The 14844-nt window shown below is 40.1% G+C and overlaps 1 protein-coding gene across 1 annotated transcript in view; it reads left to right on the top strand.

Annotated features, from left to right (window-relative positions):
* Positions 1 to 14844, top strand: part of CCDC192 (coiled-coil domain containing 192) — a 223939-nt gene that overhangs the window by 145927 nt on the left and 63168 nt on the right. Inside the window, exon 6 of the mRNA XM_055428785.2 lies at positions 9392 to 9524. Coding sequence (XP_055284760.2) covers positions 9392 to 9524 — 133 coding nt within the window. The remainder of the gene's footprint in view (positions 1 to 9391; positions 9525 to 14844) is intronic.

The raw sequence follows: 14844 nt of genomic DNA on the forward strand, positions 1-14844 counted from the left end.
AGAGTCAGACATGACTGAGCAACTAAATATGTACATCAACTGTACATACATAGCCTCTTGAGGAACTCGATTTTTCTAACTGAAGGCTAGGACACAATTTTAGTGGCTCCTGGTATCCTCTTTGAGCTTCTTTTACATGGGACTTGCTCTTTATCGTGGATAGCTAAGAAGGAACTGAGAAAAGGAAAATCAAGAAAAGAGAATGCTCAAGGAGCGATCATTACTGAACTGTTAGACACTGCCTGAGGTTTTAGATGAAAGTCATTGGTATCAGCAAATGTGAACGAAGATCATTGATTCTGCTGTCACGTCCTAACAACTGCTTCATTAATTTATTCTCTCCACTTGAATTTGTATTGTCTGACCAATTTAACATTCAAGGGAATCTTCCATTTCAAATGAAAGAGTTAAAAAGACAAACCACATCTTGTACTAGGAGTCAAGCTCGATGCTTTAATTCCTGGTGATTTCTCCATGTGCATTTACATGCCCATAGTCAAATTAACTGTCAAACATGGCTTGCAATAAACCTCACTGGAAATTTTAGATTTTCTTTGGGAGAAACTTGACTTCAGATTCTTACTGTTTATGAAATTATTTTTGTTTCCAGACATATATCAGATTAAATCAATTTAAAAATTAAAGACTAGACAAATTGCTTATTTAATTGTACCCATAGAATATTCAACCAATAGATATCACCGAAAAGCCCTTTGCTTGATAATTCATTGACAAGAATCACCATCTCAGAGGTTCTACTTATAAAGAATGAAGATCCTAAAATAATCATAGCACTGTCAATACAATGCCACTCGGCAATTCACAAACATTCACCCATACACTTACTTTTAACATTATAAATATTAATACATTTTTATATGAGGTCAGATCCACTTCACCTTAAATTTCTGCTATAAAGCTGTTTCAATTTTGCATTAAGAAAGCGACAGTTTTTTAAAACATTGTATTTCATGGGGAGAAAATACCCATCACACAGAACTTCCTACTGTGGTGTGTTCTCTAATTTCTCTTAAACATTGTACAAAGTTATTTCATGTTATATGAGAACCATTTCTCCTCTTATGATAATTTCATTTTATCTACTTAGATTTCCTTATGATGTGTTAAGTTGTCCTCACAGATCCTATATTCCCTGTAATTTCACCACTCTTAGAGAAGAGTGGGGTTTCTGAAAGAAACAGATGTTTCTTGGGAAGGTTAACTTAATTAGGTTCTTTACCACACAGAAAAACCCTTCAAGATTACATAAGCAATTTGGTGCTTCAGGATCTTAATTTTCTAGTCCACAAACACAGGCCTTTGCATTATGATTCAAGATAAGTCACAGATGGCCAAGAGCTACCAATTTTTTCCCAGAAGGCAGCCTTAGTCAATTCAAAAGGAGTGCTGAGCACAAGAAAACAAAACAAGTATCTGTCCAATTACAAAGTCACTGCAGAGAAAAAGCTCTTCGTTATTTTTATAATCATGTTGGAGAAGATTAGCAGCACTGTCATAGGCAGATATAGGAATTCTTTTTCACCACCTGTATTTTCTGTCCTCTGGCTTCTGTGCTCTTCCATTACGCCTCTTTGCCAATGTTACCAACACTTGTAGAGGTGGGGCTGACAAGTTGAAATTGCTTCATATACAGCTTTGGCCCCTTGGGCTTTCCCTGTCACCAGAGAGGGTTGGACTGAAAAACAGCTTCCTAGCAGGCTCTGTTAGGTGTGACGATGCACTTTTCCCTCTGTTCTCAGGGTGTGATTTGAGATGGTAAGCCCAACAAGTAGATTTGGCTTGAGCAAGCGCTGGCTACTTTTTCTTTTCATGATATCTACTGAACACTCAATTTTGTTCTGTGCTGTGCTCAGCTAATGAAAACTTATTTATCACACCATAGGTTCTTCCTCAAAAATCTCAGTTGTCAGCCTGATTAATGTTTACTGGGTAAGAATGTCGAGTCAGGGTTAGACTCACATAAAGAAAGAATGTACAAGCAGTACTCGTTAATCTCAGAAATGGATTTGAGTACAGATAGCCTGATGCTATATGAAAGCAAGTTGATTGGTCTAGCTTACTTCTTTGAAGTTAGCAGAATCTCAAGTACCTAAAAATTCTTCCTATCAAATGTAACTCTCATATCATATTTGATGGCCCTCATTTATCATGTAAAATGGCATGATTCCAGTACTTCATGTTTCTGTATGCTGCTGCTAAGTCACTTCAGTCGTGTCCGACTCTGTGTGACCCCATAGATGGAAGCCCACCAGGCTCCCCTGTCCCTGGGATTCTCTAGGCAAGAACACTGGAGTGGGTTGCCATTTCCTTCTCCAATGTGTGAAAGTGAAAAGTGAAAGTGAAGTCACTCAGTCGTGTCCGACCCTTAGCGACCCCACAGACTGCAGCCCACCAGGCTCCTCCATCCATGGGATTTTCTAGCCAAGAGTACTGGAGTGGCTTGCCATTGCCTTCTCCGATGTTTCTGTATAAAGAGGGTTTTAAGGGAATGTTGCCTATATAATGACTGCTATTTTTGACAGTAGGACCTTAGGACTTGGGGATCTTGGTTATTGTTCCATGTTCCAATCATACACCCATTCCCTAGCCCTTCAGCTCTTACAGCCAAAAAAACCAAGATAGAGTAGGAAAAAACAGTGAGATGGAAAGTGCGAAAACCTGACCTGGAGTCTTGATTTTTTTCTATTTTATTAGCTGTGACTTTGGGCAAATTATGTCCTTTTACTCTGCTTCTACTTATGTAATTCTAAAACGCTAGTAGTGGGTCATTTGTTTTCAACTATTGCACCCAAATCTGTGTCATCTAAGTTTCAGTGATTCTACCTGATTTCCTTAATTGTACTGAGGTTGAGCCAATAGCTCAAATCTTCATGATCAGAAGTTAGACACTTCTTGCTTTAAGAAATTCTAAGTGGTTAGATTGGGCATCCTTGTCTTGTTCTTGATTTTAGAGGAAAGGCTTTCAACTTTTCACCATTGAGAATGATGTCATCTGTGAGTTTGTCATAAATAGCCTTTATTATGTTGAGATATGTTCCATCTGTACCCACTTGGGTGAAAGCTTTTATCATGAATGAATGTTATATTTTGTCAAATACTTTTTCTGTGTCTATTGAGATGATCTTATAATTTTTGTCCTTCCTTTTGTTAATGTGGTGTATTACATTGATTGACTTGCAAATTTGGAACCACCCTTACATCTCTGGAATAAATCCCACTTGATCATGGTGTCATATTATAGGTGATCAGAAAGTGTTAGTTTTTCTCTGGCACATTCCCAACAATGACCCTTAAACCACATGAAGGATAGCTTACTATCTTTTAGGGAGACAAATCCAAACTTTTGGATAATTTTATTGTTAGAAATTTCTACCTTATCATTGGAATTTATGCCAAGATAAAGTTTTTCTCTATTTGGTATTTATTTTTACCTTCTCTTACAGAAACACTTATTCCAGCATTTCTGGAAACTAGGACATCTACTGGCAAATTCCATGTCTGTCTCTAATAAATTTTTAGAGGGAAAGAAATGAGACTTGGCTAAAACTATAGGTAAACTCTTCCCCAGTAGTGAGTCAAGATTTTTGTCTAATTACTGGGGTTTTGTTTTCTTTTTATTAGAAATTCCAAACCCTCTGGGTATGGGAAACAAAATTAAAATGTATTCCTAAGCATGTTGTAACATAAAATAAGCTACTTAGAAAGGAGGGATACTGCAAAGAACTGAAAAGTGTCAGCTATGATTTCTGAAGTCTGACTCTCTTGACTTTTTATAAAGGTGGTCACGTGGGTCTTGGCTCTTGGTCAAGGTTTAATGAGGCCTAAGGGTTTGTGCATAAGCTAGTTCCCCTGCAAATGAAATAAGACTAAATTACATTTTGCATTTGTGATTTATCTTTCATTAAAAGTATTTTGTAAAAAAGATTCATCTGATTCACTCTTTGTCACTTCAGATGAATCAACAGAACATAATGATCACAATCTTCAGGGTCAATTTAGGATACACTGATGAGAATCACTAGGAGGGCTAAGAACATCTGGCACAGATAGTCCTTAGTAGGGTTCATCAAATCTTTCCTTTATTCCCCAGGGTCGCAAAAGATACCATGACAACCCTTGCTATAAAGGCCTTGCCATCACACTTCAATGCTACTCTTTTATCACCAAGTCTGTTATACCGCCTTTCTTCTACTACTCACTGTGACTATCTAAGGTCACCTTTACAAACCTAACAAATTAATGGTGCTCTTGATTAGTGAAGCTTCATATTAGCACTGAAAAGGAAAATCAGCATCTGGAATCAAAAGACCTTGGTTCTAGTCAATTTAGCTACCTCCTTACCAATAGGGCATGATTAGCTCTACTCAAGTTCTCTGGGACCTCAGCTTTCTCACTTACAAAACAGAGACACTAATACAGATGACAATTAGGTTTCATCAGTGAGCAGTGCTGTTAGAAGTGGAGATTAGGGATTAAGAAGCCATATATGCAACCCAGTGTGAAAGAATCCCCAAGTCAAAGGCTTGCCATAGAGTAGGAAGAAACATACTTGGCACATATTTATCATTCCTGAACTTTTAAAATACTCACCTGAGGAAGTATAAATACAAAACAAAATAAGAGATGTGAAATTGATTTTTAAACTGAGTTATATCCAAATGCTACTATCACTTTTAATAGTTGCATTATTAATGATGGGTTATTAGAAGAGAAATGAAAAGAGAAACCTACCTATACTGTCTGCATTCAGATCATTCTCTTATATGTTTTTGGTAGCAAGCATTTTATTAGTGGCCACCTGAAGATAAAACCCATCTGTTACATGTGCTCTCTAAGTGAATGAAGGTGGGTTGGTTGGGGTAGATTTCAAAGTGGGAAGAAGCTATGCTCTGGCAGGCCCAGGACAGAGAGATTCCATGGGAAGCAAGAAGTCAGGCTTTAGAGTACCCTCATATTGTTCCAGGAAGGTAGCCACCTACTATGCCTAGGCATCAGGCCAGCTCTGGCAGGAGATTGGACCAAGGCTATTTCCATGTCTGTTTCAGGACATTAAGTTTTGTCTTCCCATACAAGGTGAGGAAGAGATCAATGCAATCATGCAGAAAACTTAATTTAGAGGAAGAAAAAGGAAGAGAAGAAAGAAAAGACACAAGTCTTGCTTTCACTGAAGTATATTTTTTGTAAAGGTGTGACAGAGTCATCTTTAGAGAAGATCCTTAGTGTTTTAGTGGCCATTTTAGAGTATCCTTGGTATGTTTCAAGGAATAATGACAAAAACCAGACAGACATTCCTCTTCATTACAAGCATAGCATTGGGTACTGTCATCTATGTGTTATGTCATTTAATCCCCACCAACTCTGTGAAATGGCATCTGAGGTCTGGCGATGTCACGTCTGGCCTAATTTCTCATGGCCAAGAATTGACAAGGTCCAGCTTTAGAATTCGAGGCCATGATTCGAAGTGTGTGGAAAGACTAAGAAATTTTAAACCGTGCCGGCAACTCTGTGTTGTAACTCTTCTATAAATAGTTCCCTGATTATTCCTAAATCCCATTGACTTGGTATAATGTAAGCTATTCAGCAATGTGATATGGATAAATATTTCCTTTTCAAAACACTGCACAAATACATGATTTCCTCCCTCAGTCCACCCTGTAGGAGAAGTAGGAAAAGAGCAAGGTAATAGGAATTTACCTCCAAGCTATAAAACCTTCCTATCCTTTCAGTAATCACCGAGGGGAGCTCCTAGTTACTAGGGAGACCAAAACAGAATGCAGTAGATTCAAGTACAACACTTGGGTTGCCCGGCTAGAGAATGCCAAAAAAGCAAAGGAAAATATTATTGTTACTGAAATCATTTGATGTCTATGACTAATAAAAAACATGTTGGCAAGCTGAATTTTCAGAAATGCCCAAAGGGCTTAGTTGAAGCTATGAATTAATAGCATATAGTAGTTCTCTCTGGATAAAAGAAAAAAAGACAACAACGCTAAACCATTTTAAAATTTATCTGAATAACCGAAAGATTAAGCAACCAATCTGGGCCCTTTATTCAACTTTTAATTGAAATTCCCTCTTCCCTTTCTTTTACAGCTAAATAATAATGTTACATGTTTTGAGTCACATAATTCTTGAATTCTGGGGGACCCACCAGCCTTCTTGGCCTTCTTAACCAACATCTCACAAATACCAGAATTATCTCTAAAGTGTCCCTGACAGCTGTATTCACCTCAGAGACTTACGAAGGCTGAGGTGTCCATTCATGCAAGTGCTGTGCCCCAGGGGGACTGGTGGCAGCCAGGGGTAGATGGAGCTGGGGCTGAGTCAGACCTCCAATTACCTCTTGACCCCAGGCCTCAGAGGTTACCATGGGCCTGCCTGAAGATGTTCATCCTGATTTTGCTTGATCGTGCCCAGAGCAGGAGGCCTTTGCTAGAACATATCCTATCTTGCTATGGACATAAGCTCTAACTGTTGGAGGGTGCTTTCTCACGCTGTGCCAGAATCTGCCTGCTCATATTTTCTATCCGTTGTTGCTCACACTATCTCTGGAACAATACTGTTTGACTCAACTTCCTCTCGTCCTGAATAGCCCCTTAGATAACTGAAGTCAACCATCATAATTCCCTGATATACAGTCTTCTCCAAACTAAATATCCTCAGTTTCTTTCTCAGATCATAAGGCAAATATACAGACATTATAGCAATAATAAGAGACAGAAAATATACAATCATCATAAGAGAAAAACAAAAAGGTGGTCTGGAAACGAATTCTTTTTTAAAGAGTTGTCTTTCTAACTGGAAAACTGAAAATTTTAGGTGATTTTGAGGAGAACTCTTTTCACTGAGTTCCTGCATGCTCTCCATCAAGCCATCCCATCAGAATGGAAATGTAGCTTGCCAAGGCTTTTTCTTGGTGACACCTTACCAGCTCCTAGTGATCAGCCATCAGTTCTCGGTAACTCGCATTTATTTTTGCTTTGTTTATTTAGTGTCAATGCCCAATTTGAGAAAAGTTTCTGGAATGATACTTATCTGCCTATGAATAGTTGTGACATAATTTCAGAATTTGAATACATCTATTAAGAATTAAGGGAGGGACAATATAAGGAAACCGAATCCCCAAGTTTTATTATGTAAAATTCCAAGCATACAGAACAGTTGATGTAATTTTATAATAAACGCCCATATTCTTCATCGCTAGACACTACAATTGACACTCTGTTATCTTCAATTGATCACTTATCTATCAGTTTCTTGATCCATCCATCAACCCGTCTTGCTTACACATTTAAGTGTAAGCAGTGCTCATCAGTACACTGAATTCCTGACACTTGAGCATGTATATTATTCAGTTCTTTTTTGATGCTTTTCATTAGCACTCTTTTCTGAATTCCTCTTACCATTCTTTCCCTCATTCTCTCCACTTTCTTTTCTTACAGAAAAGAAAACTTCCTTTCTACACCCTTCCTCCCACTTGCCATCCCCCAATGTTCTAAATGGTAAAAGGAAATGTGAAAAATCTGAGCATGGAACTAGTCTTGAAGCAGCATCAGGAAAGGTCCCTCATAGGTATGAATACCACAGACCTGGGAGAGACGAGGTTCTCATGAACAAGCTGATGCAAACCAATTTACAAGAGAGGGAGGTAAAGAGTAACAAGGCAACTGAATTTACTGTGAGAAACACAGCTATCAAATACTTAGGCACCTACATTGCTTCATCAGCTTGATTTCTCCCTGAACTAAGCTGCAAAGTATGCAAATTATGAAGGGTTTGGGTGAACAGTGGGCTTCCCTGGTGGCTCAGAGGTTAAAGTGTCTGCCTGCAGTGCGGGAGACCTGGGTTCGATCCCTCAGTCGGGAAGATCCCCTGGAGTAGGAAATGGCAACCCACTCCGGTATTCTTGCCTGGAGAATCCCATGGACGGAGGAGCCTGCTGGGCTACAGTCCACAGAGTTGCAAAGAGTCAGACACCCAGAGACTTCACTGGGTGAACAGAGAGTCACAGAAAGACAGTAAGGTCTTAGTGACATGGAGCAGAGATCTTATCAGCACTTTTTAACAGCTGGCCAGCACCGTGTCTGACACCAAAAGGATGCTTCATAATTAGTCCATTATGAAATGAGGACATGAATGCTAACTATCCCTCTAGTAGAATGGCTGTGGCTCAGGGCGCCTCTCCCCTGGACAGGCTGAGTGAACTTTGCCCACGTCCGCTCTTCTATAACTCTTCAATGAAGTTCCAAGACCACCATTCTCCTTTGAATGATGCATTTTCTTTTATCAGTGCATATGCCATTCATTAAGCTTTCAGGAAGTCTTAATCTTGAGGTCTATGACTATCTAATCCTGTCTTTGATAAACTGATTTTATTGGCTTTACTCTCAAAACAAAGAGTGATCTCCTACTGCTTGTGTCTACTCTTTTTAAAGATCCGGGAACACTGTCTTCCCTGATGAGCAAAAACCATTCCTCTCACTATCTCAAGATTTATGTCCGATAAGAAATGTTAGCCATTTATTTTCTGGGCTTCCTAATTACCAGCCTACAAAGACTTGGCAAGGTGAGCTTTTCACTGGAAAGGCAGCACCACAAAAATGCCAACACAGCACTTTTCACAACAAATTCTCTGTAGTTGCAGAGAAATCCAATTTTGACAAATCAAATCCATTCTGAGAACCCTAAGTGGAGTTTTCAGTCATACAGTCTCAATTGGAATCCTTTGGTTATACAGCAACTTCTTAATGTAGTTTCTTCAAAGGTTTCAATGTCACAATAAGATTATTTTATAGCAAGGAATTCCTGTCCTTTCTATTTCAATTTCTTGAAAAATATTCTTACCCCTGACCACTTTCTCTATATAGATACCATAGTAAATATCTATAAACATCAACATTTCATGGAAATGCTTTAGAGTTTATTTGGATGCAAACTCTAAGGTGAAAATGACAAGAGAACCAAGGCTATGACTATTTCCTGTGAGGCTACTTACAGACCAGGAAAAAAAAAAAAAGCAGATGCTTTTCGGTGTTGGCACTTCAATGGTAAAATACAGACTGCCAACTAGAGTTCTTTTCTAACTGCCTCTATACATAAGCAGCCAACACACAAGGTTCAGATCCAGGTAAAAACCCTTCAGTAGGCTGAAAGATACCATGATGCCGAGAGCAGACTTTTACTGTTGGTGGTTTCAATGCTCTGACAGGAGAGCATGGACCTTAAACAGGACTTGGTCTGGGTGAACGTGGACCTCTTTCTTTTAGCTGGCCTTTAAAGGCCACGTTTATTCAGACATCGTTAGTTCTTTTTCTTCCTTTGATGCATCTGTCTCTAGTGATGGAAACTCTTTTTTTTTTTTTTTTTTAAGAAACTAAAGCACAAAAGGAAACTGAAAAAGCTACAAACTGATTTGGCAACAACTAAGCAAGAGGCTGCCATCACAGTCCTGGAACTCAATGAGAAGATCAAGACTCTATGTGAAGGAAAGCTAGCCCCTAGAGGTCAGTATTACCACGTGACATTTACACACTGGCCCTGGGCCCTGGGCGATGCATATAGCTTCACTGGCAACAAAGCAGAGAGCAAGGCCACGGTGCCAGGCAGCGTACCGGGCCAGCTCCATGCTGGCCGGGCCTGATCTCCATGCTGCTTGATTAGAGACATACACAAACTGCGAGCTCCAGGCGGGGTGTGCTTCCACTGTGAGAAAAGCAGGGAATGAATAAGCAGTTCCTTCAAGGAAAGTCTCTGGGGCTGAAGAAGAGAGTGAAACATCTGATCAGTGTCTCGCTGGGTGGCAGTGAGGAAAATACAGAGCCCAGGGAGGAAGATCCGAGGCTCCCAGGGGTGGGTCTCTGAAGTGGTGCAAGGAGAGGGGCTTGTCTGAAAGTGTAGTCAGGCTGATAGACCAAGACGGGCATGGGAAAGAAAAGAAATCTGTTTTCACGATAGGCTAACCAGCCAGACATAAGCACGGAAGACAGGCTGAGGGTGAAATCTGGGTGGTTCCAAAAAAGTTAATAGCCACTCTAGTATGGATGTTTTAAAAAGTCTTCTCTCAGAGATGATAAACACACTTGGAGGGGGCGGGGACCCTCGGATTGTCATCATCAGCAATAATATGAATTAACATTTGATACGACACACCAGGCATTTTGTTAAGCATTTCATGTGTAGTTAATTCTCAGAATAACCTCTGAAGCAGGTATTAGTACATTTACGGATTCCACAAGAATAAGCGCAAGCTACCTGGCCCCAGGTTAGATGTGTGCGGCCACACATGGGCAGTCACCCCAGGGTGCTTATGCAGCTTTGGTGCAGTGAGGCAATTTCTTTGCAGCAAGAGCAGATCTCACTCTGCCTGGTGGATCTCCTGCAAAACTATGGTTCCCTGGGACGAATGTCTTCCTTTGATGTGTGGCACTCTTGCAAAGCCAGGAACATGCAATTGTTCATACTCTCACTTCCTCTATTACTCATAAATAATTATGGAAAAAGAGGAGGAGCGTGGAAACAGTGGAGGAGGAGGAAGAGGGGATGTGGTGGCTGTAGAAAGTGAGACACTCCCAGCATCCTGACTGTATGGGAAAGCATTTAATATGAGTTTGGTTTTAATTTTCAGTTTTGAATAGCACTTTCCCTAGAAATGGAAATGGCATGTGACACAATCACCTTGAAACACATGGTTTTCTCTTTCCACAGAACAATATAGCTTAATTTGCTTTACCACCATGAAACCTAAATGAGTAAAACCCATTAGAGAATATTATCCATTTAAAAGTCTTTATTCTAAGGCATCACAGACAGATTTCAAATCAGCTGCATGATAGGAAGCTGACAATGATTGCACAGGATGCTGGAGAAAATTTTCCTGCTCATCTGAGAGAAGTTCTCAGTTTCTCAACTGTACTTTGAATCTAGTGGAAAAAATATTTTATTGCAAGTTATCTGATTCTTGTTACTCTTATTTTGACAAAAAAAAATGTCCTTTGCTATCTAAGGATTATTTTGTCCCTTTGATATTTTGATAGGTCAAAATTAGGATACTCCTGGATTGCCAGGACTGTAACAATTGTGGGGGATGTTAGAAAACATTAAACTCAACCTTTGCTTCTTTGTCCACTTTTGTCTCTGTATTTCTGTCTAAAGCAGGGGGAAATTACCTGTGCAGGAATAAAACAAAAAACCTAAAGTATTATGAACAGATATACATTTAAATTAAGTCAAGTATTCCAAAGTTAATTATGGATGAAAGTACTGACTCCCTATAGAACCTATGTATTGCTCCTCTTATTTGTTGGAGAAACTGGGTCAGTAGAGAGACATACAGCCTGAAGCTCTTAAACCGAATATTTGCACAGTCTTACTCTCCTATGGGTTCCAAACAGCCTAACCCTGTGTTCAACAGCCCAGGAAATTATTATCAAGGCTCTTGTGGCCCCAGAGTAACAGAATCTCTTATTCTCAGAGACTTTGGTCACCTTGCCCTACCTCTCAACTGATTTGAAAGTAAAGTCTGAAAAGATGTAGGTAACTTTAACACACAATGGCTCCCATTTAACCACGAACAATTAGGGTTGACCCACCTCCCACACACATTCCTTGACCAGAACACCACTCCTTCCCTGCTTGTGTCCTTTAATAAAATGTTTGTTTTTGGTTTTCAGACCTCTGTTTGCAAATGACAGATACCCTCAATCATAATAGCTTATGATTGGGTAATTATAAGAAAGGGTGATTTATTGGCACAAGCACAAACAAACTAAGAAAGGGCACGCTCAGCCTTAGAGTGTCATAGATTCAGGGACTCCAATCCCATCAGAGCACCCTGTGTCTGCTTCTCTCTGCAGTGAGACTTTCATTTTCTCAAGAGGGATGTCAGGAGACACTGAAAACACGGCCACAAGCAACCAAGGGCTGCCCTACTTATTTCTTCTCCAGAGAAGAAAAAATATTTTCCCACCAGCTTTAGTTAGGAAAAGTAGGAGTAGGGACCATATCCTGGCTTGGGTTGGGTGCTTATTTGAGCCCATGAGTCTATCTTTGTAGCTGGAGGTGGGGAAGTATGGTTGGACAAGCTTAGTTATGCACTAGCCATTGGATGAAGGGGCTGCTGCTGCTAAGTCACTTCAGTCGTGTTCAACTCTGTGTGACCCCATAGACGGAAACCCACCAGACTCCCCCATCCCTGGGATTCTCTAGGCAAGAACACTGGAGTGGGTTGCCATTTCCTTCTCCAATGTGTGAAAGTGAAAAGTGAAAGTGAAGTAGCTCAGTCGTGTCCGACCCCTAGCGACCCCATGGACTGCAGCCCACCAGGCTCCTCCATCCATGGGATTTTCCAGTCAAGAGTACTGGAGTTGCTTGCCATTGCCTTCTCTGGATGAAGGGGCAGAAGGAACTAAAGGTGGGATAGCAGGATGTTGTGACTGGTGGATCCCAGAAGTACAGGGCTGGACTGGGAGAAGACACTGGGACACTGTCTTACAGGAAGGGCTAGCCTGTTGCAGGAAAGAAACATATCCAACCTACTCTCAGCTCGTGATCAAGCTAAAATATCATTAAGTGCTTAAAAAAATCACCCATCCATGACGATTTGCACTTTTTAAGTGGATTCTTCTTGATGAACAAGAGACCTTCATGATCCAAGAAATTAATGTCCAATGGTAAAACTTCAGACTCCATAATAGAGTGAACCACTTTGGGAAAGGAGACCCCTTACAGCCTCCATCATGTGACATCGTAGTTGCCAATTCTGAAGTTCAGTTTTATGGTAACAAGTGAAATTGCAAGAGGGGAAGAAGGGTTGATTCTAAATTACATGTTATCTGGATTAACACAAAGCTCATTGGAAGGACTGATGCTAAGGCTGAAACTCCCAATACTTTGGCCACCTCATGTGACGAGTTGACTCACTAGAAAAGACTCTGATGCTGGGAGGGATTGGGGGCGGGAGGAGAAGGGGACGACAGAGAATGAGATGGCTGGATGGCATCACCGACTCAATGGACATGAGTTTGAGTGAACTCTGGGAGTTGGTGATGGACAGGGAGGCCTGGCGTGCTGTGATTCATGGGGTCACAGAGAGTCGGACACGACTGAGCAACTGAACTGAACTGAACTTCTCTGCTATAGTTACAAGCCAGTGCCTACAGTTATAATGAGCAGATTAATGAGATAGATTCAAATAAATTAGAACCTCTTTCTATGCAAATGTGCACAATTTTTCAGTTTTCATTTTCTAAGTAAGACTATATAAAAGGTTGCCATTCAACTCTTCTGATCAGAGGAATGCCCTAGAATACTAGGGATACTTTTAAGCATGTTCAAATTGATGGAGCAGTGAGATACCAAACTTTTTTTTAAAAACACGTAAACACATAAAAATGATTTCACTGGTTTCATACTTAAATAACCTCCAAGGAAATAAATGATTTAAGTCAATGGAAAGTTCAACTGAAAAGAAAAACACCTTTATTATAAAACTGGCACAGCAGGAAACTTACTTATAGTCTGAGTGTTGTTTGTTGATTTTTACTTTGTGCAAATAATCACAGCCCAGGGCTGATTCCTTGCCTCTTTTCCACAGCCGGCACCTGAAGTGCTTACAGTTTAATTTACTCACAGAATTCAGTGAAACGCCTATTGTACCCATTCAAAGCTTGAGTCTATCTTTTGGTAAACATTAGTATGCAGGAATCTAAGGCTAGATTTCAAAACAATCTGCTTCCTTTGGTTTTGGAGCAGAAAATTACTTTGTAAAAGGACCTGAGTGAGTTGAGTCCTGGCACCTAAGTATCAAGTCACCTGCTATGATGAAAGCTTGAATCCTTGACCAGAACATTCTGGACCTGGTTTGTAGATTTCAAGCTAGCACACTAAAGGGAATGCACTCCTCTGGATTTTTTTTTCCCCTATTAATTCTTTTTCTCTTAATATGCACAGCTGGTATATCAAATAATGTATGTCTCTATCCCACAGGCAAGTTCCCAATGTCCCACTGAAAGCCGTGTCAACTTTAAGTCATTTCTTGGCTTTACTCTCATTAAGAAGACACTCCCCCAAACCAAACATCACATATTAATGCATATATGTGGAATCTAGAAAATTGGTATAGATGATCTTATTTGCAAAACAGAAATAGAGACACAGACTTGAAGAACAAATATATGGACCCCAAGGAGGAAGTGTGAGGCTGGTAGGATGAATTGGGATATTTGGATTGACATATATACACTATGAATAAAGCTATGTATAAAACTGAGAACCTGCTGTATAGCTCAGGGAACCCTACTCAGTGCTCTGTGTTGTCCTAATGGGAAATAAATGAAAAAAGAGAGGGGGTATATGCACACGTATCACTGATGCACTTTGCTGTACTGTAGAAACTAACACAGCATTGTAAGGCAACTATACTGCAATGAAAATTAATAAAGAAAGAAAGAACACGTCAAACAAGAAGACGATGACACTCCCAGGTAGTACAGGTACATCCCAGGGCAAGCTTATCGAGGACTCAGGGTCTCGACAGAGCCAGACACTTTTGAGGGAGGCTAGTCACAGGATTGACTTCTCAGTGACATAAAATTACTTTTATCTCATTAGTTTTAAGAACAGGACTTGCTGTCCTATACCATGATGAAAGCCAGGAGATACATCTCTTTCACAAAGCCCCAGAGCCAACTCTAACCAGCATTCTAAAGAGTATCTTTTATCATGATGTCCATCCCCAGGCACACAACCCAAATCCCTGCTCCTTTTTATTACTCCTTTTCCAAAACTTCTTGGGAGAAAAACTCCTATTGCAACTAGATGTTAAGA

The sequence above is a fragment of the Moschus berezovskii genome, chromosome 8, assembly GCF_049115385.1.
Source record: "Moschus berezovskii isolate FMDL1 chromosome 8, NW_MosBer_1.0, whole genome shotgun sequence".
Taxonomy (NCBI): domain Eukaryota; kingdom Metazoa; phylum Chordata; class Mammalia; order Artiodactyla; family Moschidae; genus Moschus; species Moschus berezovskii.